Below are 25,090 nucleotides of genomic sequence, written 5' to 3'. Positions count from 1 at the left end.
CATTCATTTGATTCGGTGCAAGTCCCACGCCATGTGATACCAGTTCTACTTTTCTATCTGCCTTTTCTGCCACATTCCTCAGCTGCTCTCGAACTCTCAGACCTGCCGTCGTCTTTATCATTCTGTTCTTTCTGTGACTTATCACGGCACTTCGCGGAAATATGTCCATGTTCCCCGCATCCAAAGCACTTCCCCTCTCTGATGAAGCGAGCTCTCTCCTCAAGAGTAAGCTTGGGTCGTGCATCGGTTGCTCTTTTTCATTCTACTTTCATTCCCAGAAGTCTGTTCGGCTCGTTGTGTCATGGCCTCATCTGTGGGGTAGGTCAGACTGCCAGAGTGAATGGCAAAGCCCCGCTTCGCATGACTCATCAACTCCTGAATAGAAGCTGACTTCTGTTCCAAGCAGTGATCTCGGATCTCTGTAGGTAGACCCAAGGTAAACCGCTCAATCTGTTCTCTGAATGAGATCTTCTTGAATGAAGAGGCGGGTAGAAAAGAGCTCCAGAATCTTTCACAATAAGAATTCACTGTATCGCTCTTGGTCATCCGGAGATGGTTCCAAGCAGCTCGTATATCTCGCTCAAACTCTTGAGTCAACCAAGAAGAAATAAAAAGCCTCTTGAATTTCAACCATGTAACTGGCACAGTCTTGCTTAATAGAAGCGTGGACCACCAAGTACGAGCATTCCCCTTAAAGTAAGAGGCAGCTCTCCGAATCTTGGAGTGCTCTGAATAGCGTCCTCCCGCGAAAGTGATGTCAAAGACACAGCCTTCGAAGCATCTAAGTCTCCTGAAAAGTATCAAACTTGATCGAGTGGCCACCTTCCTTAAACTCTCGGACTTTCTTGCTTTTATCTTCGAGAAAGTCATACTGGTTGGCTTTGTAAAAATTCTTCTTGTTCGCATAAAACTTTCCGTCATCGGAATCTGAGTTGTCTGTAGACGAGTCCTCAGTAGAACTGTCAGTCTCTGGGCGAGATTTAGCCTTCTTTGCCTTGCCCTTTCCAAAGCGTTGCTTCTTGCTTCGCTTTTTACCTTTTCTCTCTTCTTCGCTCGAATCCGAGGAGCTAGAAGAACTGTCAGAAGAAGAAGAAGAAGAACTGGGTAGGTCTTCAAACTTGACGCGCTTCTTCAATTTCTTTGCCTTGTCAAATGTCGACCGACGACCTAAATATCCCGGAAAGTCAGTGCCTTTCTTTTGCTTTTTGCCGTGCTTTTTGGCTTTCTTTTGCGTGTCAAAAAGCTGAGCAATCCGTGCATCAACCACGTTCTCCAGTTCCTTCTCCGTATATTTCTTGGAGGCACAAGGTTTCTTGAGAGCGGGTTTCGGGAGTGGTGTTGTGGTTCTCTGCGGTTCTCTGCCACTCCATCTGTACCTCTTCCAAAGAGGTCTGGTTCATATATTTTGCCATCTTCGGGTCCTTGGCAAAATTGAGCATCATCTTTGTTGCATCGCTGATCAACTGGCGACACTCTATCTCTCGCCGCTCCGCCTAAGTAGGCCAAGGCGGGCCATACTCTCTGCCTGAATCTTCGTTGTGATCCCAGCCCGCATCTCCAGATGCAGAGGGAGTCGACTGATCATTGCCTGAAGCCATAGGTGCCGCGGAAAAAAAATTCGGAGATCGGATTTCCCGTAGAAGAGAAATCGGCCATGCTCTGATACCACTGTAACAGACTTGGACACTCCAAGTCAAGAATCAACCGCGACAGCACCAAATAACCACTTCAAAGCAATTCACAGATCACAATAGATTTGCACTGGCCCGGCGGAGTTCCGTGCCTAGAGATATTGGCCCCAAAGACTGGCGCCCCTTTCGGTATTTCTTTTTATATTAATCAATCATCAAAGTACAAGAGAGCGGTTAGGGTTTCACTCTCAAACTCTGCGTCCAGATGCTCTGAGAAGTGAGGCCCTCACCATTAATTTAAAGGTTACAAGGGATGCCCAAAAGCAGAGCCCCAAAAGCTTTTAAAATCAAAAGCATCAGTTCTCTCTCTCTCTTAGAGTCTTTTCTCTTTTTTTTTTTTTTTTAAAGCAAAAGCAAAATTCGCGTCGCTCATCATTTTCCAAAAAAAAATAAAAAATAATAATAGTAATAATAATAATCCGCCTCCGCGATTTTCGAAATTTAGGGTTTTTGGCAAAAATTAGGGTTTGCAGGAATTTTAGGGTTTCTGGCAAAAATTAGGGTTTCTGCTGTCCGCCACGTCATCACTTTGTGACACTCAGTGCCACAATTTTCAGTAGTCTCGAGCACCAAGATGACAGCCCCACCAGCTAGAGTAAATACATACCCACTGGTGGATTTCTGAGTGTCAAGATCTTCTGCCATGTCTGAATCACACAAACCCCGCAAATCCGGTGTACCCTTTCCATAGCATATACATTTCTTGTGTACTTTTTAAGTATAGAAAGATGCACTTTACTGCTTCCCAATGTGGTATGCCAGGATTAGCCATAAATCTACTGACAACTCCCACTGCATGAGAAATGTCAGACAGTGTGGTGCCTATGGCATACAAAGATCCGCAAGCTGATGCATAAGGTATATCCTTCATAGCCTTTGCAGCTACATCATCTTTTGGACAATCAGCTTTGCTAAGCTTTGTATGTGGCGGTAAAGGCACACCAAGAGGCTTAGCATCAGCCATATTAAACCTTTCAAGTACTTTGACAATGTATTTGTCTTGAGAGAGAAATAACAAGTGTTTCTCTCTATCTCTTCTAATCCGCATGCTCAAAATGTGTTCAGATGCCCCCAAATCTTTCATTCAGAAGACTGAACACTCAGCTGCCTTTTAAGAGCATTGATAGTACTCTTATGCTTGCCTGCAATCAACATATCATCACCTTATAAGACTAGCAAAATAAGACTTCGATCATCAACCTTTTCGTGTACAGGCATTGATCAGAATGACTGAGTTTGAATCCACGGTTGAGCATAGAGGTGTCAAACTTTTTATACCTATGTCTTAGGGCTTGTCTGAGTCCATATTAGCTGCGTTTTAGTCTGCGTACCAAACGCTCTTTTCTTGGAATGACAAAACCTTATGGATGCTCCCTGTACAACTCCTCATCCAAGTCACCATGAAGAAAAGCAGTGTTTACATCCATTTGATCCAACTCTAAATCAAAGAGAGCAACGAGAGTATGCCTTCCTTCTGTTTATAACCTTTGGCAACCAATCGTGCTTTATACTTAGGCTTCCCCTCAACGCATTTCACTTTGTAAATCCATTTGTTAGAGATAGCTTTCCTACCCTTAGGCAAAGGTACAAGTTCCCATGTATCATTTGCATACAGAGAATTCATCTCCTTTTGCATAGCAAGCTCCCACATACTCTTGTTTTCACATGATTGTGCCTTTTTATATGTCAGAAGCTCATTTTCATCTACCATCAAAATGCAATCCAAAGACAGTTGAAACCTCTGTGACTGCCTTCTGACACGTGTAGACCTTCTTACCCAATGATCTAAATTTTGAGGCAATGGGCCTATATCATCACGAATGTGCACACCATCATTAGGTGGCTGATTTTCAGCATTTCCTTGCTGCTATAATCTGTTTTCATCATGTTCTTAGTCTTGTCCTATCCCATCTTGTGCATCTATTTGTTGTCCATTATCTCTTGGCTGTAGCACAATGGGTCGCTGCTCATATTCAGCATCAATAGGAACAAAATCTTCAACTAATGGTTGATTAATGCCTAGTTGTTCATGCTGAAATTGACCTTCTTTTTATCAAGATCACCCTTTATAGCATTATTCAGCAACTTTGCCTCATTAAACACTATATCTCGGCTGCGTCCAATTTTCCTCTTCTGAGGTAATCAAATTCTATAACCCATCTCTCCCTCATCTCCATATCCCATGAAGATGCCCTTGTTGGATTTCATATCAAGTTTGGTCCGCGGTTTTTCACGTACATGCACAAAGGCATCATGGCCAAAGACACACAAATGGTCATATGAAGCAGGTTTGCTAGACCAAACCTCTTCAGGAATGCCATTCTTCAAAGCACGATTCGTTTCCCTGCTGTTTCTTTCTTTCTTGCTCTTTCTTGTATTATTGGCAATCGGGCTTTTTATGTCCTTTACGCCCACATCGATAGCAAGTAACATCCTGTTGTTTGCCCTTGCTGCTATTTCAGCTTTTGCCTTTACTGGCTGCATTACCCTTCTTTTCGGATCTGCCTCTAGCTTCATAAGCTAAGCCACTGCTTTCACCACTAGACTTCCTTCTCATTTCTTAATTCAGGATAGAACCCCTAACACCATCAAAGGTTAAAGCAAGGTTCTTACTTCGTGAAACAACCAAGAATTCCCATCTATCAGGCGAAGTCATCAAGAAGAAAATAGTCTTCAATTTAACATCAAAGGTTGGTAGACCAGAGTCCTACAACTGACTCAAAATCCCTATGAAAGCACTCAAATGCTCAGATGTTGGCTTGACTCATCCAACTCCATGTTCACAAGTTTACGCATAAGGTGAGCTGTATTTTCATAAGTGTCCTTTAACTTATTGCATATAGCATAAGCCGTATCAAGACACTTAATGTTTGTAAGTACATCATCAGACACAACCATTTTAATGTAAGCAATGGCCTTTTATTGAGTCTAGCCCAATCCTCATCTTGGGCTTAGTTTCTAAAAGCACATCATCACAATCCTAGAGAAACAAAATGCCTTCCATTCTGTCCTTCCACAGATCAAAGCCAGTGCCATCAAACCTCTTGATTTAAAAGAAGGGACTTAGTATCACTGCTACTAGAAGCATTAGTAGCCATATTTTAGCATGCACTATAGATACAAATGCTGCAATTTACGACAGTAAATAACCGAATATTCAGCCAAATACAGAGCCAATGTCACAGCAAGATTAAGAGCAAGAATCACCACCAATATGCCCCAAATGCATATACAACAGTAAATGTGATGATTTTCAGCAGAGGGGCTGAAATTTTCAGCATACATAACACGCATACATCACCGTCGACTGACTCCCGCTTCAGTAATATCACCAAAAATGCATTTGCAACACATTTAACTCAATGAGAGTTACTCGACACTGTACTGCATAAATAAAGGTTTGAAGTGGGAGGTAAAGCCACAGTTTACAGTACAAATTTGGCATCAATAATGTCCACAACGTATACTACACGCATCAATTTTGCCAAAATCCACAAATTTCAACAAAAGCCCCAAAATTTCTCGCGACAATTTTGCCGAAATCCACAATTTCAGCAAAAGCCCCAAAATTTTACTAACAAATCTGCCCCAACTGCATTAATACATGACCCCAAGAGCAAAATACAGGCAAATACTACAAAATTTCGACAAATTTTGCAAAAGCCCCAAATTTTCCAGGTTCTAATGTGCACAAATGTCAATAAAATCGACTCAGCCGCGTGAAATTTCACTTATACAGGAAAAGCCCCAAAAATTTTGAAGCTTCTATGCACAAAATCTCTGATTTTTGACACAGATGTTGCTATTGTGGAAGAGCAGCACGGAGGCTCTAATTTCCCGCGTGTATTGAGGTCTGGCTTGACTTGTGTGAGAAGACTCGGGTTGCCTCAGCTCTGCAAGCTACTTGTGCACGCTGCTTCTTGGATTCGCTGCTTGCTATGTGCATGAAACCAAGCTCTAATGCCAGTTTGATGAGGCGCAAGAGGTTGCAGGTGTTGGGAGTCTGTCGTACAGCTTATGGCAGAGAGAGAGAGAGAGAGAACATTGCAGAGATAGAATGAACTATTTCGATAGTACAACTAAAGAATTAAAGAATGTATTTTATATGCTTTTAGGGTACTATAAGGGTGTGTTCACACCAGTTTATACATAAGTAAAAGGGTTTTACACCCAACACTTTTGAGAGAGAGAGAGAGAGAGAGAGAGAGAGAGAGAGAGAGAGAGAGATCTTACCGTCTATGTGTATGTCTTCCATCTATCGGAAAAGACAACAATCCAAACTGGTACAAAATAAAGAGAAAACATTGGTGTATGATGGGATCTATGGGGGGGGGGATGGAGCCCTAGTACTAGGGATGTGTGGATGTCTATATGCTCAGGATAGTACAACCATGCAGATGCATCAAGCTAGCTAGCTCCATCTTGTGCTAATAGGGGGGTGTAGAATGTGGTACATGGGAGGATCGGGAGCAAGGGCTGCTGGGATGAACGCAGCTAGGTGAGCCATCATCTCCTCAGCAGCTCAACGCTCTCGAGTCTGGAGTCGTGGGGCCCGACATCCGGTAACACGCGGACGTCGTCTGGCCCCCGGCTCATCTCAGCCTGCTGGAGAGTCACTCCCCTCAGTGGATGTGGGAATGGAGGTGTGGTCCTCTAGAAAAAATCTGTGAGCTGTGATTGTCCCCCCCCCCAACCTATGTCTCTATATGTGGCTGCAAAAGAGTATCTTTGTGTCTCTGTATCTCTAGCAGGTAGCACCCCAATTGTCTCTGATCACGAGAGTGCATGATCTCGCAGAGGGTAGGTTTCCTCTAAATAAAATGACTCGTATCTGCCTCTCATATCATCATAAGCTCTGCATCTGCAAACAAAATGCTCCTCACTCTCCACCTCCTCTCTGCATACTCAGCAGACTCTCTCCTCCCTAGGAATGTCATGAGCTCGCCCCACCTCTATCTCTAGTCTATGTGATGATACTCTAAGCTGACCAATCGCCACTCCTGAATTGTGTGGCATGTAGATGTCCATATAGTGTGGTCGTTGTACGAACCCGTCCTCAAGTATGGTAAGGAAATGATCTTTGAAGTGTGACATCTTCCGTTGAAGGGGAGATGTGATCCAAGTCTGTCTGATACATAGCTGACAGAGATCCTGTCGGAGCACTATGTTTCTCTCACTACGTGAAAGATGAACCTGGGGTAAGTCGGCGGGGCCATACTGTCATATCCAAACTTTGCTATCTATATGTTGACTCATGCTCGCCATATCAGTTTGTCAGCCGAGAGCTTTCTCACTCTCTGGATAAAGCAGACCGTCTAAAAGAGTGCCTCCACTACCATGGGGGGTAGCAAGCTTTGCCCTAGTGATGTCCTGTGGCACTGTGTGCTTGCCTCAAAACAAGCAGGAGATCATACAGACCTATGGTCTCTCGATCCATGCCCACTGGCTATCTGTCAACCCAGGTGTCCACACTGATGCTGCGTACATCAGGGCTAGGGTGACTAATGTATCAAATAGCCACCCCTTCATACGGGACTCCTGAAAGTGTGCCTGATGAAATCTCCGCTCTAACATGGCCAAAGCTGCCTATCCGCGGGTAAGTCTGTCAGTGGCGGCTTGAGCCGTAGGAGAAGGGCCCTTGTTTGCTAGTAAAGGTGACTCCCAAATAGACATAGGAGGTGACCACCTCGACTGTACCTTCTGCTACTGTAAATGTGGTTGCTCGCCGAACTGACCTACAGGTGTGGAAGATCATGACCTTACTCCTCTGTGTGTACAGAACTCATCCAAGGCGCTCAAATGGCTCTGTACAGTGTAGAACCTCCGGTGACTCTGAAATCAAAACGATGCAATCAACATACAGCATAATGTGGACTGGAGTACCTGCTAGGTCAACTCCTTCCCCTCCCACTCGTAAGATGTAGTCGGAGATCTCGTTGATGTAGAATCCAAAGAGGGTCGGGGAGAGGGGGCATCCTTGCTTAACACCAACGGTGCTAGCAATGGACTGTGACAGAGGCCACCTGGACAACGAGCTCTCCCAATCACTCTCTCATAGAGAGCATAGATGGCGCATATCATCTCCGATGGCATCCCCAGACTTTGAAGTCGCCAAAAGGGCCTCTCCGATGGGACTATGTCAAACGCTTTGCCGAAGTCCACAAAGCAGCAATAAAGCTTCTTCTTATGCACCTTTGCCCCATCAATGAGGCAACGCAGAACGAAGATGTGGTCGATGGTGGAGAAGGTCTGCCTGAACCCTACCTGGTCAAGAGCGCGTAGGCCCTCAATTTCTCTATAAGAACTAAGCTCAGCCTCAAGTACTGCCCCATATAGTTTGGTCATTGTATGGCCAATCCACAAATCTAGGGACACCTTGCACCCATGGAATTACAGGCCTATAGCTGATGGCTGCATAAATGAGGTGTTCACTATATAATCCTATATGATATGAAGACCGGCAGTGTTGTAGGCGGTGGATGGCCTTCTTGATCATCTCTACTATGAAGAAAGAAGAGCTCATGGGTCGAGGTCCGTGTGGCTTGGAATCAGAGGCTGGTTTGGTACCTCATAGAATCTCTCTGCATAATCGTGCCATACCTATGGGTCCTCAATAGGAGTAGTCGGGCGTGGCTCTTGAAGGGTGCGTCATGTTGTGGCACTGTCCATGCTCATGAATAAGCGGTATAGCTCTAACTCCTGTGCCTCCTCGAAAGCTCGCCGAGTATCTTTGTCTTGCATCTGGCTTCTCAATCAATTATCTCCACAAGGGTCCGTTGCGCACGCAGCGAGCGATAAAGGTCTATGCACTCATCATCATACCAGCTGTTTTGTGGCATAGTTCCTTTTGGGGGGGGGGGGGGCTGTGTGGGTGGAGTGCGGGAAAGAGCTAATAGCCGATGTGAAGCACAGATGTGATATGGGAGGTGAGCATGGGTAGTGGCGAAGAGGGGTGGAGTAAAAGGAGTCCCTTCTCAACCTCTGCTGAGTATAAGGGGGACTAGCTCATGTGTGAAATGGATCGTGGTGTGTGGGAGGCGTGTCATGGATGTGGAGGGTGTGGCGTCTCCAATGAGGGAGAGTGCAAGGTAGGTGTGGTCAGCTCCAATAGGTATGGGTGGGATGGAAAGAGCTAAGCAGGTTGGTGGCCTCTCTGGATCCCATGACGTGATCCACATGTACTCCCTCCTCGGGCTGTAACTCCCTGTGGTATGCATGTCAGCCCTCCTAAAGTGGGCCACTTGGCCATCCCATTATAAATAAGGAGACAATGCTGAGAGCCTAATCTAAGAAAATGATGGCCGTACTCTGTGATGCGGGCTGTGTCTGCTGAATCTCTCATGGTAACCTCCTCCTGTGTGGCGTGTAGTGCCACCGGGTCCTCTGTGTCGTGCCACTGGGTCCTCTGTGTCGTATGTCTCACACTGGTGTCCTGGCATTGAAGTCTCCCACACACACACACACACACACACACACAGAGAGAGAGAGATTTAAATTCACAATAAACTTGCCCTAGAATTAAGAATAAAGAGTGGTTGAGATAACAGATTGCTTCAAATGATGATGTACAAGACGTGAAAGCTTTTGAAAACAAACCAGATCATTCCCAAAGGGTTGCTTGAACAATACCTACACCTTTAGCATGCCAAAAACAAACTTAGAAAATGCGTATGGGCCCTTACTTTCAGAGTTAGATGAGCTTATACCTTTGTATATAGATTGATCAAAGATCCATATCCATACATTGTTGGCTTCAGTGCAGCTTCCTGATGCATACATTACACAAGAGGTTACATTCAGGAACATGCCTTCTACACCACTACAAAAAGAAGGTGATGCCTTTGGCTCACTCCAATATATAAAGGACACTGGGAGCACAAAGCATCCTCTTACCTTCATTTTCTGAAACAAATCAAGGCACTTGGTCTCATCACGTGTAGTTGCATATCCATCAAGCATTGTCTCAAATGTTTCGACTCTCAATGAAATACCCTCATTTTCCATTTCAGCCAGCAATGCTTCAGCTCGATTCATGCTGCCAGCTTTACTGATAGTTGAGAACAAACACCCAATGAAAAAGAGCATCTTCACAAAAAATCCCTAGTCATCAATCATTGTCTTATAATATCAAAACTTGTGCCCATATCAAATACTACGTCATTAGACCACATTATCATCAACTTACCAATGAGCATGAAGAATGGCATTGTAGACAATCACATTCAAGCGAAGTCCCTTATTCTTCAATTCTTGAAACCAGTATTCTGCACATCTTCACAAAAATGGACACTCAGTTTACTACACATGCATAATCTGCTCTGTCACAGCAATAAAAAGGTCTAACAATATAATATTGCAAGGGTTGTCTTCATTTAGCTGACGGTTTGTTCGCACTTCGAGTTTCTTCATTCTGCTCTCTTTCAGTACCAGATATTAAAGCATCTCTTAATCTAAGCACTTTCTACCCCAACAGATCTTTCTACTTACCCACCAGGTCACTCACACTTAAAATTATTGATAGAAGAGTGTAACCTTTGGGCCAGTAGAGCTATTTAGTCCAAGACAAAATCTCCTATTAAAAATAAGGACAGCCTCAAGATAAAATGTACAAAAGCCGATCACTGCAGAGGTGTGATCCCAAAAATGTTCATAAACATACAATGAATGCCCAAGACTATTTCTTGGTTTTCAAAGAAAAAATTTCAAATCACCTTACATATACATTCTTCTGCGATCCAAGAGGGGGAAAATTCTCCTCAACCTGTGCCATATGCACAGCAGGAGAAATATCAAAAACTGCATGAAGGCATAGTATCCCCAGGTACCCTAATGGGTCAAAAAGATGCAAGTGGTATCTCTGTCAAAGAAGAAGCCACAATAGTATCCCTAGAACCGTAATGGGTTCCGGAGATCCCAGTGGTATCTCTGCCGAAGAAGATGAAGCCTGTAGAGGTGGGTCCCGTGATGGATCCCCGGATTTGTAAACCTGTTTGACTGAAGGCGCCTCTGTCTACCTCTCATCTCCCTCCGGCAACACTGTTTACTCTCTATGCTCAAGACGCTCTATCCTTCTAGTGCATCCAGCTACCATATTTCCTGCTCTGCCACAAACAAAATGTCCTGGTAACCTTTAGCCAACAAAGATATGCTTTTGCACTTAGATATTGTGTGATGCAGAGAAAGCTCCATTGGAAACCTAAAAGAGCAGATCAGATCCTTTCCAATTTCTTTTCTCTTCACAAAGCGTCCACTTCTATTTTCAGCTGTCCTGGTAACCTTTAGCCAACAAAGATATGCTTTTGCACTTAGATATTGTGTGATGCAGAGCACGCTCCAGTAAAAACCTAAAAGAGCAGATCAGATCCTTTCCAATTTCTTTACTCTTCACAAAGCGGCCACTTCTACTTTCAGCTGCAATAGACTTCAATCTGTCCCACATAGCTTGCCTTACTTGGCAACCACGAACTTGCAAGGCTTGAGCATTGGCATCTGTGAAGGACCATCAGGGAGAAACAAATTTGAAATGACAAAAATGGTTATGTTTTCACAACCTATAAAACTAAGATTCGATGTGTTGGGTCCTGGATACGTTTCTGGTTGAGGATGCACCCATTGGCTTTGATCGAGTTAATGAGTCCATTGTCTCTTCTCTAGTATGGACTCAAATGCCTCAAATGGACATGAATCAAGGATTTTAAAGCAGAGGGAGTATGCTCAGTTTCATGGTGGTAAGAACTTTCAAGCTTTCAAGGACAAGAAGTATGATGCGAATACCAATTAGAGATACACATAAGGATCATGGGCAATGGTCCCTCTTGACACTTTTTTCCCATGTATGCAAAACTTCAGAAGCTTATGTCTCACCATGTGGAAGTACTCATGAGAGATGCTCTATTTGCATATCTCATGGAATTGGGACTAATGATGACCACTTGTCAATCCGTCCTTAAAAGGTCTTTGGTGAAACCAGCTGAACAAGAGGCAATAGGAAAACAAACATGACCACCACACACATAAAAAGGCTCAAGGCACAAACGGTGACAAGTGACTTGAGTATTTCCTGGAGATAAGTGGCCCCAAAAGTGGTCCCTCCATGCAGCATTTGTTACTAGATCAGCTATTTCGTGTAGCTTTTTGTTTGATGGAGATACGATTCTCTTATGTGCACATTAGTGTTATTAGCTAGATTTACAAATCGATTCAAATGAGAATTTTGAGCAAATGTCCTCAGTGTGTCATTTTGTAGACGATTAGAGCATCATTTAGAGAGAAATAGTTAAAGTCCATAAACAAACACATAATTCTTGCAGGCCATTTGATGAATAAATAGAGCACAACTATGCAAATAATTTTATGTTATCCAAAAAGGGTATTTTGGATGTGTCACAAAATGCATTATTAGAACAAACACTACGAAAGAAAATATTCTGAAAGTCTAGACAAAAAAATGCCGCAATATGAGTATTACTGATGCGCCACAAGATGGGTGATCACAGCATCAAGACAAGGATAAATCGCCAGCACAGTACTCTCTGTAACAAACTTGGACACCCCAAGTCAAGATTCTACCGTGATACAACAGAGATTCACTTCAAAACAGTCCACAAAGACGACACGCGCGGCATAGTTCCGTGCCCAGAGGTATTGGCCCCAAAGACTGGCGCCCCTTTCGGTATTTTATCTGTGTTCAAAGTACAAAGAGGGCCTACGGGTCTCACTCTCAGACTCTTCGTCCAGATGCTCTGAGTAATGAGCCTCGAAGGCCACCTATAAAGGTTACATGGGGTTGCTAAAAGCAGAGCCCCCAAAAGCTTCTCAAACTCAAAAGCAATAGTCTCCAAAAGTTTTAATGCTAAAAACAATAATCCCCATAAAGCAATTGGCTCCTAAAGCTGCCAAAAAGCAGCCAACGCAGTTTACGGAAATCCCTACAATTCTGCCACGTCAGCAGCTGTCAGCGTGTTTCATGGAACTGTCCGTACAGTCAGCCACGTCAACCTATCAATGCGATATCCGGGAAGTAGGGTGTGAGTGCGTGTCCGAGGGCCAGCCACGTCACCAGTTTGTGACATACCCCCCTCTTGAAAGAATTGTAATCGCCCTCGATTACGCCTGCAAAACAGACAAAGGCCATGAACTGTCTTAGTAGACACTAACTGTTAGTACCGACGCACTAGGCACAACACATCTAGTGTAACAGACTTGGACACTCCAAGTCGAGAATCTACCGCGACAACACAAATAACCACTTCAGAACAGTTCACAGTTTACAATTGATTCGACACTGGCTCGACAGAGTTCCATGCCTAGAGTTATTGGCCACAAAGACTGGCATCCCTCTCGGTATTTCTTTTTGTATTAATTTGTGTTCAAAGTACAAGAGTGCGGGCAGGCGCTCACACTCAGACTCCGCGTCCAGAAGCACTCAATTGTGAGTGGCCTACCCACTTATTTAAAGAATACAAGGGATGCCAAAAGCAGAGCCCCAAGAGCTGGTAAACTCAAAAACCCTTTTAAAAATAAAGCAGGAGCTTTCCCTTTTCTCTCTCAAGCCATAATTGGCACAAAATAAAGCAAAGGAGTTCTCTATCTATCTCCTTGCGTAGGAAAAGCATCGCCCAAAAGCTGCCAAAGATTTCCGCAATCAGCGCCGTAAAACACGGAGATCCGTACAGCCTACCACGTGGCATTATTTCTGCAAAATGCGAGCCTGTCCATACGGTGCAGCCACGTCATCACTCAGCTTGCCAAGTCAGCCTACAACAGAGAGTGTATGTGTCTGTTGTGGGCACGCCACGTCACAGGTTTGTGACATACCCCTCTCTTGAAAGCATTGTAATCGCCCTCAATTACGCCTGCAAAACATATAGAGGCCATAAACTATCTTAGCAAACACTGACTGTTAGTACCTACACACTAGGAACAGACATCTAGCACATGTACCAATCTACAGTCACATCACACGACATCACAGGACATCACTTGATATCTCAGGACATCACATGACATTCAACATTCATTCAGAGCTTAGACCGTGATTTATCGGCAATGCAGTTAGCAATCGCATCTAGATCCAGTCAGGACCTTATAGATGCCTGATTGACTAACCCCTATTGCAACCATGTCTATTCGAGATCAATCAGACCAAAATGCTACAGTCATGTCGTCTATCATTTCCTGCACTTAAAAACAAGTCAAGAACAAAACAGTTTTATATTCCGGAATTCCATTTCATAAATTCATACAGCACAATACTGTCAGCTCCCAGTATCTTTGAAGCTCAAAGAGACATCAGTGACTCTAGTATTCTAAAAAAAAAATCAAGGCATCTGTTGACAAAGGAGCGGAGTAACTCCCCTCTTGTGCATCCCACTGCTCCAGATGCGGCCAAGCTGAATTCTAGGTTCCATTTGGAATAGACTATGCTAAATCAAAAGCGTCAAGGTAAAGGTTCACAATCTGAGGAGTATCTGCTAGGTCCTCCTCCTCCATCCACTTCGCATCAAATGCAGGATAGTTCTTGAATTTAACCAAGAACCGCCTTCGTACTTTACCCTTAGTCTTTGTGTCCTTATGTGCCAAAATATGTTCAGGAACAAGGATATCCTCGTTTTCCTCCACTTCGGGTTGCTCATCGGGCTCCCCATCATCAGGCACATCACCTATGAAAGGTTTCAAGAGACTCACATGAAATGCATTGTGAATCCTCCAAGTGTCAGGCAGTTTCAGTCGGAAGGAGACATCATTGATCTTTTCGGAGATCTGGAAAGGTCCATAGTATCTCATACTAAGCTTTGGAAAAAGCCTCTCCTTTTCCTTTTCCTTTTTCTTTCTCAGGCATGCCTTCTCAAAACGTAAGAGCACCCAATCATCCTCCTTCAATTTCAAATCGCGACAATGGCGATCAGCTGCCTTTTTCTGTCGTTCTTAAGATTTCTGCAAAGCCTCGCGGACCTTGGCAAAAGCCATGTCTAAGTCGCGCATATACTTGTCAGCTTCAAAAATCTTATCTTTCGTGCTCAGGAAGGGTGGAACCTTCGCAACACCTTCAATAATCTCAAATGGTGCCTTCCCCGTCGAGAATCTATTGCGACAACACAAATAACCACTTCAAAACAGTTCACAGTTCACAATTGATTCGACACTGGCTCGGCAGAGTTCCGTGCCTAGAGTTATTGGCCCCAAAGACTGGCGCCCCTTTCGGTATTTCTTTTTGTATTAATCTGTGTTCAAAGTACAAGAGTGCGGGCAGGCGCTCACACTCAGACTCTGCGTCCAGATGCTCTGAGTTGTGAGTGGCCTACCCACTTATTTAAAGAATACGAGGGATGCCAAAAGCAGAGCCCCAAAAGCTGGTAATTCAAAAGCCCTTTTAAAAATAAAGCAAGAGCTTTCCCTTTTCTCTCTCAAGCCATAATTGGCACAAAATAAAGCAAAGGAGTTCTCTCTCTATCTCCTTGCGTAGGAAAAGCATCACCCAAGAGCTGCCAAAGATTTCCGCAATCAGCACCGTAAAACACGGAGATCTGTATAAGCTGCCACGTGGCATTATTTTCGCAAAATGCGGGCCAGTCAGTACGATGCAGCCACGTCATCACTTCAGCTTGCCACGTCAGCCTGCAGCAGAGTGTATGTGTGTGTTGTGGGCACGCCACGTCAAAGGTTTGTGACATCTAGCACTTATACAAATCGACAATCACATCACTGGACATCACTTGACATCACAGGACATCACATGACAAACCACATTCAAATTCATTCCAAATCTCAGACCATGATTAATCGGCCATGTATTTAGTAATCGCATCTAGATCCAATCGAAACCTCGCAGACGCCCGATTAACTAATCCTCATTGCAATCATGTCTATAGAGATTTATGAGACCGAAATGCTGCAATCATTTCGTCTTTCAGTTCCTGCACTTGAGCAAGTCAAGTACAAATCAATCAGTTTCATTTTTCAGGAATTCCAGTTCATAAAGTCATACAGCAGAATACTGTCAGCCCAGCAGTATCCCTGAAACCCAAAGGGACATCAGTGAATTTATATCAAAAATCGGGGTAATCCGTTGACAAAGGAACGTAGTGACTCCCCTCTTGTGCAAGCCCGCTGCACTAGATTCACCCATGCTGAAATCGGGATTCTATCGGAGTAGACTATGCTATACCAAATGCTTTAAGGTAAAGTTCCAAAATCTAAGGAGTATCTGCTAGGTCCTCCTCCTCCATCCAACTTCGCATCCAATGCAGGATAGTTCTTGAATTTAACCAACAACCGCCTAATCACTTTACCTTTAATCTTTCTATCCTTGTGTGCCAATATCTGATCTGGAACGAGTGTCTCCTCGCTTTGCTCCACTTCGGGCCGTTCTGGGACAAAGCATCTGCCACCAAGTTCCTATCTCCCTGAACATGGACAATCTAGAAGTGAAACTGTGCCAAGATGTTAGCCCATCGCATCTGCTTTTCCGCAAGTTGCTTCTGTGACAAGAAGTAGCCTAAACTTTGATGATCAATGAAGACCGTAAAATCGGCTCCAAGTAGGTAATGTCGCCATTGAGTAAGAGCATGGATAACCACCAAAAGCTCTTTCTCAAAAATCTGTGCTGTCAATTCTTACCTTGCAAACAATCGGCTCTCATAGGCAATGGCATGGCCTTCTTGCATTAAGACCGCACCCAGACTACGACCACAAGCGTCACAATATACTTCAAATGACTTTTGCAAATCTTGCAAAGTCAATACTGATCTAGTAGTCAATTTCTCTTTCAATGTCTAAAAGGCAGTCACCTCTAGGGGTCCCGCAACAAAGGGACTCCTTTCTGTATCGAAATGTGCAAAGGGGAAGGAACCTCTGCAAACTTTCGAATGAACCGCCGGTAGTAAGAACATTAGCCCAAGAAGCTTCTAACTTCATGAACATTCTTCAAATCGGGCCAATCACGTATAATGTCAGTCTTGGCCGGGTCCATCTGTACTCCTGCTGCTAAGATAATGTGTCCCAAAAAAGTGTATCCCCCGCAAGAAAAATTCACTCTTCTTGGCATTGATAACTAACTTGTGATCTCGCAATGCCTGAAAGACCTGTAGGAGATGGTGTCTATGTTCTACCTTATCCTTGGAGAAGACTATAATGTCATCAAAGAAAGTGCCGACAAAAGATCTATACTCTCTGAAAATCCTATCCATCATTCGGTTGGACCATTGGTAAGGCCAAAAGGCATCACCAAAAACTCATATAAATAGAAGCTCGTCCAAAAAGCTGCCTTGTAGACATCTCCTAGCGCGATTCTGATATGATGATATCCCCTTTTCAAATTCAAATCAATCCTGCTAAAACAAGAGGATCCCTGTTGTCGGTCAAGAATATCACATCGATCCTCGGACTCAGAAATCTGTTCTTGATGGTGATTTTATTGAGAGCTTTGTAATCAATGCACATTCTCCAAGATCCGTCTTTCTTTAAAACCAACAACACCGGAGAGTAATAGGGTGAAGAATTCGGCTCGATAAGACCCTTTTCCAAAAAGTCTTTCACTTGGTTGATAATCTCTTCATTCTCGGCTCGACTAACACGGTAAGGTGGCCATTTCGGTGGTGTGCTTCCAAGTATCCGATCAATAGTGTGATCCTCGGGACGAGATGGTGGCAACTCGCCTGCTAGCAGGCCCTCAAAAAAGCAATCGACATGAGTGTGGAGAAAATCTTGGCGTTCTTTATCAAGTTCAAACATGTTCGTTCTGTGTTCATCATTTAACTCTTTCAAATAGATCGAGTAAACAAACAGACTGGATTTCATTAATTTGGAAACGGCCGAAGCCGATACAATAGGGACAGACTCGCCCTTCAGTTTTATATCAAGTACAATTTTTCAACCCTTTTCATTTGTCAAACTCGCTTTCTTCGCCCGATAATTGACCACGGCGTTGTTCTTATGGTACCAAGGGACTCCTAGGAGGATGTCACAACCTTCCAAGGGCATTATGTAAAAGTCCTCGTGTCCCAAATACCCCTAACAATGCAACCGAAGTTTGCCAATGACACATGTAATGGCTATGTCCCATCCGAGTGCCGCTAGAACTACCTCTGCTGGTGGTCCCATCCGATCGGGTGTAATCTCGAGTCGTGCCGCCAATTCAAGTGAAATGAAATTAGCCTTGGCTCCTCCATCAAAAAAATCAGGGCTTCTTGATCTTTCACTTTGCCCCAACCTAGGCAAAGTTCTGTACTTTCATCAATCATGCTTGAATCAATACCCATGCAATCTGGAACCAGTCTTGCTTTCATCTTGCCTTTTCTGCCACGTTTCTCTGCTGCTCTCGAACTTTCTGGCATGTCTTCATGGTGTTCTTGTTGTGCCTTTTTGGGGCACTTTGCAGAGACGTGCCCATGTTCCACGCATCCAAAACACTTCCCTTCTTTGATGTAAATGGCCCTCTCTCGAAAAGTGAGCCGGGGTCGTGTATCCTTGTCTTTCTTTTCTTAAAAACTCTTTTTCTTTCTACTTTCATTGTGAGAGGTCTGTTGGGTTCTCTAAGTCAAGATCTCATCCGTGGGGTAGGTCAAATTTCCTGAATGTATCGCAAAACCCCGTTTTGCATGACCCATCACTTCTTGAATAGAATTAGACTTTTGTTCTAGGCAGTAATCTCGGATCTCTGTAGGGAGTCCGCAACAAAACCGCTCAATCAGTTCCTTAAGCGAGACCTTCTTAAATAAAGAGGTTGGTAGAAAAGAGTTCCAAAATTTCTCACAATAAGCGTCCAAAGAATCCCCTTGGTCATCCGAAGATGATTCCAAGAGGTTCGTATATCTCGATCGTACTCCCAAGTCAGCCAAGAAGAAATAAAGAGCCTTTTGAATTTCAACCATTTAATTGGAGCTTCCTTCCTCAAAAGAAGAGTGGACCACCATGTTCGAGTTTCCCTTGAAGAAAGATGTAGCCCTCCTAATCTTGGAGTGCTCTGAGTAATGCCCTCCAGAGAAAGCTATGTCAAACTGCTGAATGAAGACCAAAGCTCTCGGAGCATCTCGAAACCCAGAAAAGAGTTCAAACTTAATTAATTGGCCACCTTCTTTGAATTCTTTTCTTTTCTTGCTTTTATCTTTGATAAAGTCATATTGGTTGGCTCTATGAAATTGCTTCTTCTTTGCATAAAACATGTGATCTTCGGAGTCCGAACTGTCTAAGGATGAGTCCTCTGTAGAACTGTCAGAAACTGGGCGAAATCTAGGCTTCTTTGCCTTTTTCTTGCCCTTTCTAAAGCTTTGCTTTTTGCTTCGCTTTTTACCTTTTATGTCTTCCTCACTCGAGTCAGAAGAGCTGGAAGAATTGTCAGAAGAAGAAGAAGAAGAACTGGGTAGTCCTTCAAATCGTACACGCTTCTTTTGCTTTCTTGTCAATGCAAAAGAAGATTGACGACCCAAATAACCCGGGAAGTCAGTCCCCTTCTTGTGCTTTTTCTCTGGCTTTTTGGATTTGTTGTTTGCGTCCAAAAGCTGACTAATCTGTGTTTGAACCACCTCTTGTAATTCTTGCTCGATAAACATCCTCGGAAAAGGAGGTTTCTTGATTGCCGGTTTGATGGGTGGTTCTGTGACTTTCTGCCACTGTGTGCGCACTTCTGTGATGGATTGCTAAGACCGGAGAACAAAAAGGTGAGGCATTGTGTTGGATCAAACCCTTTTTCAAAAGATCCTATACTAAATTGATGATTTCTTCCTATTGAGCACGGCTCACTCAATAAGGGGGCTGGTTCAGAGTATTGCCACGGATAGTTCTATGGTGTGATCCTCTGGTCTTTCCGGCGGTAACTCACCAGGCAAACCCTCTAAGAAATAATCTACGTGAGCTTGTGGGAAACTTTTACCGCTCTAACAAATTGAAATCCTTATCTTCCTCCACAATTCTGAGAAAGATCGAGTAAACAAAAAGGCTTGATTTCATTAATTCGAAATGGCTGAAGCCGATACAAGGGGAATTGACTCGCCTTTGAGTTTACATCAATAAACACTTCCCTACCCTTATTTTTCTTTAACTGAATCTTCTTTGCCCCATAGTCCACCACAACATCTATGCCTTCCTAATCATAACAAGCCTTTAATCTATGGCACGCAATGAAAGTCCAGAAAAGAGATTTTCTAATAATATAAAGCATAACTTTGGTATAGATTCAATCAATGACAAGAAGTTTTTGGATTTGCAATATAAATACTCGTGCATCAGTGGCATCAGTCCCTTTTGGAAATCATAAAGCTCTTGCACTATGGCAGTTATAAAATTAGAATCAAAATCCTAGCATTCATCAGCGCAAATTTATTGCTGAAAATTCAGAATCTAGATAGATCAAAGCAAAACTCTGATCTTTATAACGTGCAAGATGGAAGCATTGAAGCCCAAAGTTAAACAACGATTAAAAGTTAGAGCAAACAACTTACTCTGTATCCCGAATCTTTGCGAATCCCGATATAAGAATACAATATGTTGCGACCGTTGGTTCAACATGCTCCTCCACCATCTGATTGAAGCATGCCACAGCCCCTTTCATGTCCCTTGCAATTGTGTATGCATGTAATAAACTGCACAAATGTTAAATTCATGACAAATGAGAAAGACGTGCTGAGCACTACCGAAGTAGTCGACAAACCCCCCCCCCCCCCCAAAAAAAAACCTTTCATATATGTACACACAAAAGGTAACCCCCAAAACATTCTAAAGATGGAGTTAGAGAGTCGACAAAGGTAGAGCTATGTGTAACAGGATTAATATAAGAGAGCCATACCTGGTGAAGGCATAAGTAGTGGGCTCAATTCCCAGTCCCCTCATCCGCTCAAAAGTTGCGCGTGCATTGTGCTTGTCACCTCGTCTCGCATAATAACCAACAAGCAAACAAAAGTCTCTCCGCTTAGGCTGACAAGAAGTCAATGTAGATCAGTTCATGTTATAAATCCTCATAAGAATACACTTTGAATAAGCATTAAGCAGCTGAAGATAAAAGGCGATCAAAACCTTGAAGCGTACACTGAGGAGAAAAATAAGATAGGACATATTGCTAAGATTGAGCTAAAAAAACATAAACAGTTGCTCAAAAGACAAAGCACGAGAGCAAGCAAACAACGAGATTGCTACAAGAACCAGATTAAACTCAGGACCGTGTAGAAGTGAAGCAGGTTCATCTCTCTCCATCCAACATAAAATGAAACAAATGAAGGCTGTTTCTTCTGTGATTTCATTCTTTGCCAGATCACTTGTACTGACCTACTTTCTCCTTAAAAGCAAAACAGAATGTTATAAAACGCAACGTAAGGAGGGTAGATAAGATAGAATCGAATTTAAAACAATCACAATCCTTTTGTTGTTCCTTGACAATGTTTCTTTTCCCTTATTGTCACGACCTCATGAAAATTCTCTTACACCCTTTTCTTTGCATTGCATTTTATTATTCTTGTTCATGTTTTCTTCCATGATAGGTTATGGTAAGTGAAATAATCCATGGAATTGGGATTGGTATAGTGATATGAGTGAGGCTACTGGTGAGTAGCCACAAGGGATGGGGGAGCCCAGCAATGGATTGGAATATACTACAACACACTCCCACTTGAATGTCTTGATTGGGCACTTGTGGTCGTGATCTGAAAATACATCAGGATCTCACTAGAACATGATAGGATTAATACCATGGAGGAAGGTCTAGATCCATGGTAGACAAACTAAAATCACTAAGATAGCACGATAAAGATCATATACAAAAAACAAAATAGCAATGCGTGCCTCATTTTAAAAGCTCCGAGACTAATAATCATATGAGCTTGAAAACTGGTTTTATTTTATTACCATATTCCAGTTTGTAAAATTACTCAAAACTATTAAATTGCTACAATACACACTTATTCTTGTTAAGCTACTCACTTGCCACTTGACTCTACAAGTAAACAAAGCAACCCAACTTGCCAGTTAAATTAACAACTTTTCAAATCAACGACTTGCTTGAGAAAAACAGCGTACTTCTCCCACTACACCTCCTTTTTAGCACCAGATGGGCGGTCCAATCCCACATCGCTGAAGAAGATAATTCAGTCTAGGTTGAGGTTGAGGTTGAGGCTGTCAAAGGTGCGGCGGAAAAGGTGAGCGGATGATTATGATGGGTTCTAGTTGATTTAATGGGGCTGCCTGGCATGCATGCTCCAAAAGGCGCTAGGACAAAATTCCGAAAAAATTCTACTCTAAGGTTTGACTCGGAGTTGTAGTAACATGTCCAATCGGCACATGGTTGTGGGAGCCCATCTGCATGTGACAATGTATTAGTATGTACAAAGGCATGGAGATGTGTCATCACCAGATGGTGGCATCCTAGGTTGCGCACCATGGTTGTATGCCTAAAATGGCCCTACATATGCATTTCAGCCCATTCTTGCCTACTTATTACTTTTTATCCAACGTGGCATATCTTTAATTCAGATACCTTATTTATTAGCCTTATATACCACTTTTCATTTGTTTAACGATGTGGCAGATAAATTAGAGCTAGATCAGCCCTAAACAAGGGACCTCCTCTTTTCAGGTCTCTAGGTCACATATATTGCTTTATAAGTGACCCTCTGCCCCTCATTAAAAATCCAATTGTATGAGCATTCTCAAGAGTTCTTAATATATTGCTCTCTCACTCTCTCTATCTCCCTCATTAAAAATCCAATTGTATGAGCACAAAAGGCCGAAAAATGGATCGAGATTGTCAAGAAAGGGAAAGGCAAGGAAATAACCCCCACCCCCACACCAGAAGAGGAGCAAAGGAGACGCATGTGGCCTCAAAGACCAGGATAATGTGGAGAAAGAGGTGAAAGAACTCAGGACTCTGACGGGGGTCAACGAACAGACGCATACGAGGGCCTGGAGAGTGGGCACAAAGAAAAGCGGAAGCAGCGGAGAAACCTCGAAGGAAAGGGCACTCATTCTCCGCTTCCCATCCATGGAAGCGAAGATGGAAGAGACCGACTCTAAAAAAGACTGGCATCTTTCTTGGAGATGACCTCACCCTCTCGCAGATTGCTCATATGCAAGAAGTAATGCCGGAAATTAGAGCAGCAAGGGAAAAGGGGAAGATTGCTTTTTACAGAGATGGAGAGGTGGTGATATTGGAGCGACGTCCCGCATGACGGTGCGAGACCCATGGGACCACACTAAAGATGGCAACCTGGAATTGTAACGGTTCACTTCGTCTTGATGTAGGGGCCTTTGAGGATAGCTTCACAGGGAGAGACATCATCTTCTACTCAGAGACGCATCAAGCCCCTGGGCAATCCATGCCACAGGTGAGCAGATATAGATGGGAGATAGCCTGCAGACAAGAGACCAGATCGGAGCATCGAGGACGAGGCTCAGGGGGAGTGGCAGTTTTATTTAGGGAGGAGTTGCAGCCATTGTTATATATAGCACGCAGGGATGAGCATGCTAGGTACATGTGGGTGAGGCTCATGGCAAGACGGGCAGATACCTCTACATTGCTATCTGTTACTTTCCTCCTAGTACGTCAGTATATGCATCACCTAGGGGACAATCTCCCTTTGCTATTTTGGATAATGACATATGGGAGTTTTCCAAGGATGGTGACATTATCATAGTAGGGGATTTCAATGCTAGGACTGCCCACCACCAGACAATATTTTATGATACTTCCGAATAGATGCTCAGGGAGCTGGATGTCACAGAGATGGGTCTATCCAAACTATCACAAGATGAGGAATACACTGAGTATGGTAGATACTTGATAGATATGGGAACCGCACACAAATTGGCCATTGTGAACGGCCTACAAAGATTTTCGACAGCAGGAGGTTTTACTTGCTTTCCACACCGACATGGTGCAAGCACAGTGGATTACGTTATGGCCCAGCCAAGTCTCGTCCCATTCTTTCAGGATTTCATGGTGGGCACTAGGCCAGTTGGAGTAGCAGTTGATCATGCTATCGTGTCTTTCACCCTGACCTTTCAGTTCAGCACAGCTCCATTAGGTGGGGTCCCCATACACACTCGGTATACCTTCATGAGGGAGACGGATTCTGTATATATGGATGAGATATACAAGCAGCTATGCACCCAGGAGCCGGGACGGCCACTAGATGAACTCACTCAGATTTTGACAGAGACGCTCCATGATGCAGCATCAAAGGCATACCCCCATAGTCAGCCCACACGGAGACGATCTGGGAACATGCCCCAAAACAGTTGGTATGATGAGGAGTGCAAAGAGACGAGGATCGAACTACAAAGGGAAGTGCTCACGGGTATTACCATACATCGATAGTCACGGATTATCTTTCGCCGCCTAGTGCGACGAAAGAAAAGGGCCTATCTATCTCAGCTAGAGCGGGATGGGATCTATATCAGCTATTTATAAGTCAGGACTCAGGCGAAGCATGGAGGCGATTCCACGAGCATTCACCACCACCCGCGGTCACCTCCACTGAGACATGGGGGGAATATGCCTCATCTCTCTACACGGCATCAGGGCAACCACCTCTGCCGGACCCACTAGAGACATGCCCAGAGACATGTTCTTTCTTTACTGCCGAGAGGGTAAGGAAAGCCATTGACAGGATGAATACAAGGAGAGCGCATGATCATGATGGTCTGGTAGCAGAGCACTTCATCCATGCCAGGGATATGCTTGCAGAGCTCCTGGCTATGATGTTTAATCGATCCATGTATGAAGGCTTCCCGGAGACCTGGAGTATGTCTACGATTGTGCCTATTTTCAAGTCAGGAGATCCCATGATTCCCGCGAATTATCGCACCATCATGGTTGGCCACACATTAGCTAGGTTGTATGCATCCGTCCTTCAGCAGGAGCTAAGTAGATGGGCAGAGCGAGAGGGAACAAGAGCACCAGGGCAAGCAGGTTTCAGGAGAGGTTTCTCCACTCTTGACCAGATTCTAACACTCAGAGCTATTATTGAGGAGGGTAGACACCATGGCAAGAGAATCTATTGTAGCTTTGTGGATTTCCGCAAAGCTTTTGACACAGTGCCGAGAGCCAGACTTACACAGACTACAGGACATGGGTGTGCCTACAGAGCTGATATGGGGTATTCTGGCTCTATACAAGACAATGATGGGACGGGTACGCACCACTGAGGGAATGTCTGACATGGTCCACTCCACTATTGGAGTAAAGCAGGGATGCCCACTATCCCCGACTCTTTTTGGGATGTATGTGGATGAGTTTTCAGACTATGTAGAGCAGCAAGGAGACAGGGGGGCTCAGCTAGCAGGGACATGGATTCCGCTGTTACTATATGCTGATGATATTGTGCTGATTTCAGACTCCCCAGAGGGAATGCAGCGTCATTTGGATGCTCTGCATACATTTGCTCGTGACAGTGGATTATCGGTAAATCGGGGAA

At 43.9% G+C, this 25,090-nt stretch overlaps 1 protein-coding gene across 1 annotated transcript in view; it reads right to left on the bottom strand.

Annotated features, from left to right (window-relative positions):
* Window positions 1-25,090, bottom strand: part of LOC147458360 (pentatricopeptide (PPR) repeat-containing protein) — an 86,593-nt gene that overhangs the window by 22,993 nt on the left and 38,510 nt on the right. Inside the window, exons 2-6 of the mRNA XM_086513019.1 lie at window positions 20,473-20,600; window positions 20,129-20,269; window positions 9,877-9,963; window positions 9,585-9,738; window positions 9,398-9,457 (exon numbers count right to left, since the gene is read on the bottom strand). Coding sequence (XP_086369145.1) covers window positions 9,398-9,457; window positions 9,585-9,738; window positions 9,877-9,963; window positions 20,129-20,269; window positions 20,473-20,600 — 570 coding nt within the window. The remainder of the gene's footprint in view (window positions 1-9,397; window positions 9,458-9,584; window positions 9,739-9,876; window positions 9,964-20,128; window positions 20,270-20,472; window positions 20,601-25,090) is intronic.

Source organism: Adiantum capillus-veneris, chromosome 5 (genome assembly GCF_014529385.1).
Source record: "Adiantum capillus-veneris isolate H3 chromosome 5, ASM1452938v2, whole genome shotgun sequence".
NCBI classification, from domain to species: Eukaryota; Viridiplantae; Streptophyta; class Polypodiopsida; order Polypodiales; family Pteridaceae; genus Adiantum; species Adiantum capillus-veneris.
This window is presented reverse-complemented; position numbering and strand designations above follow the sequence as displayed.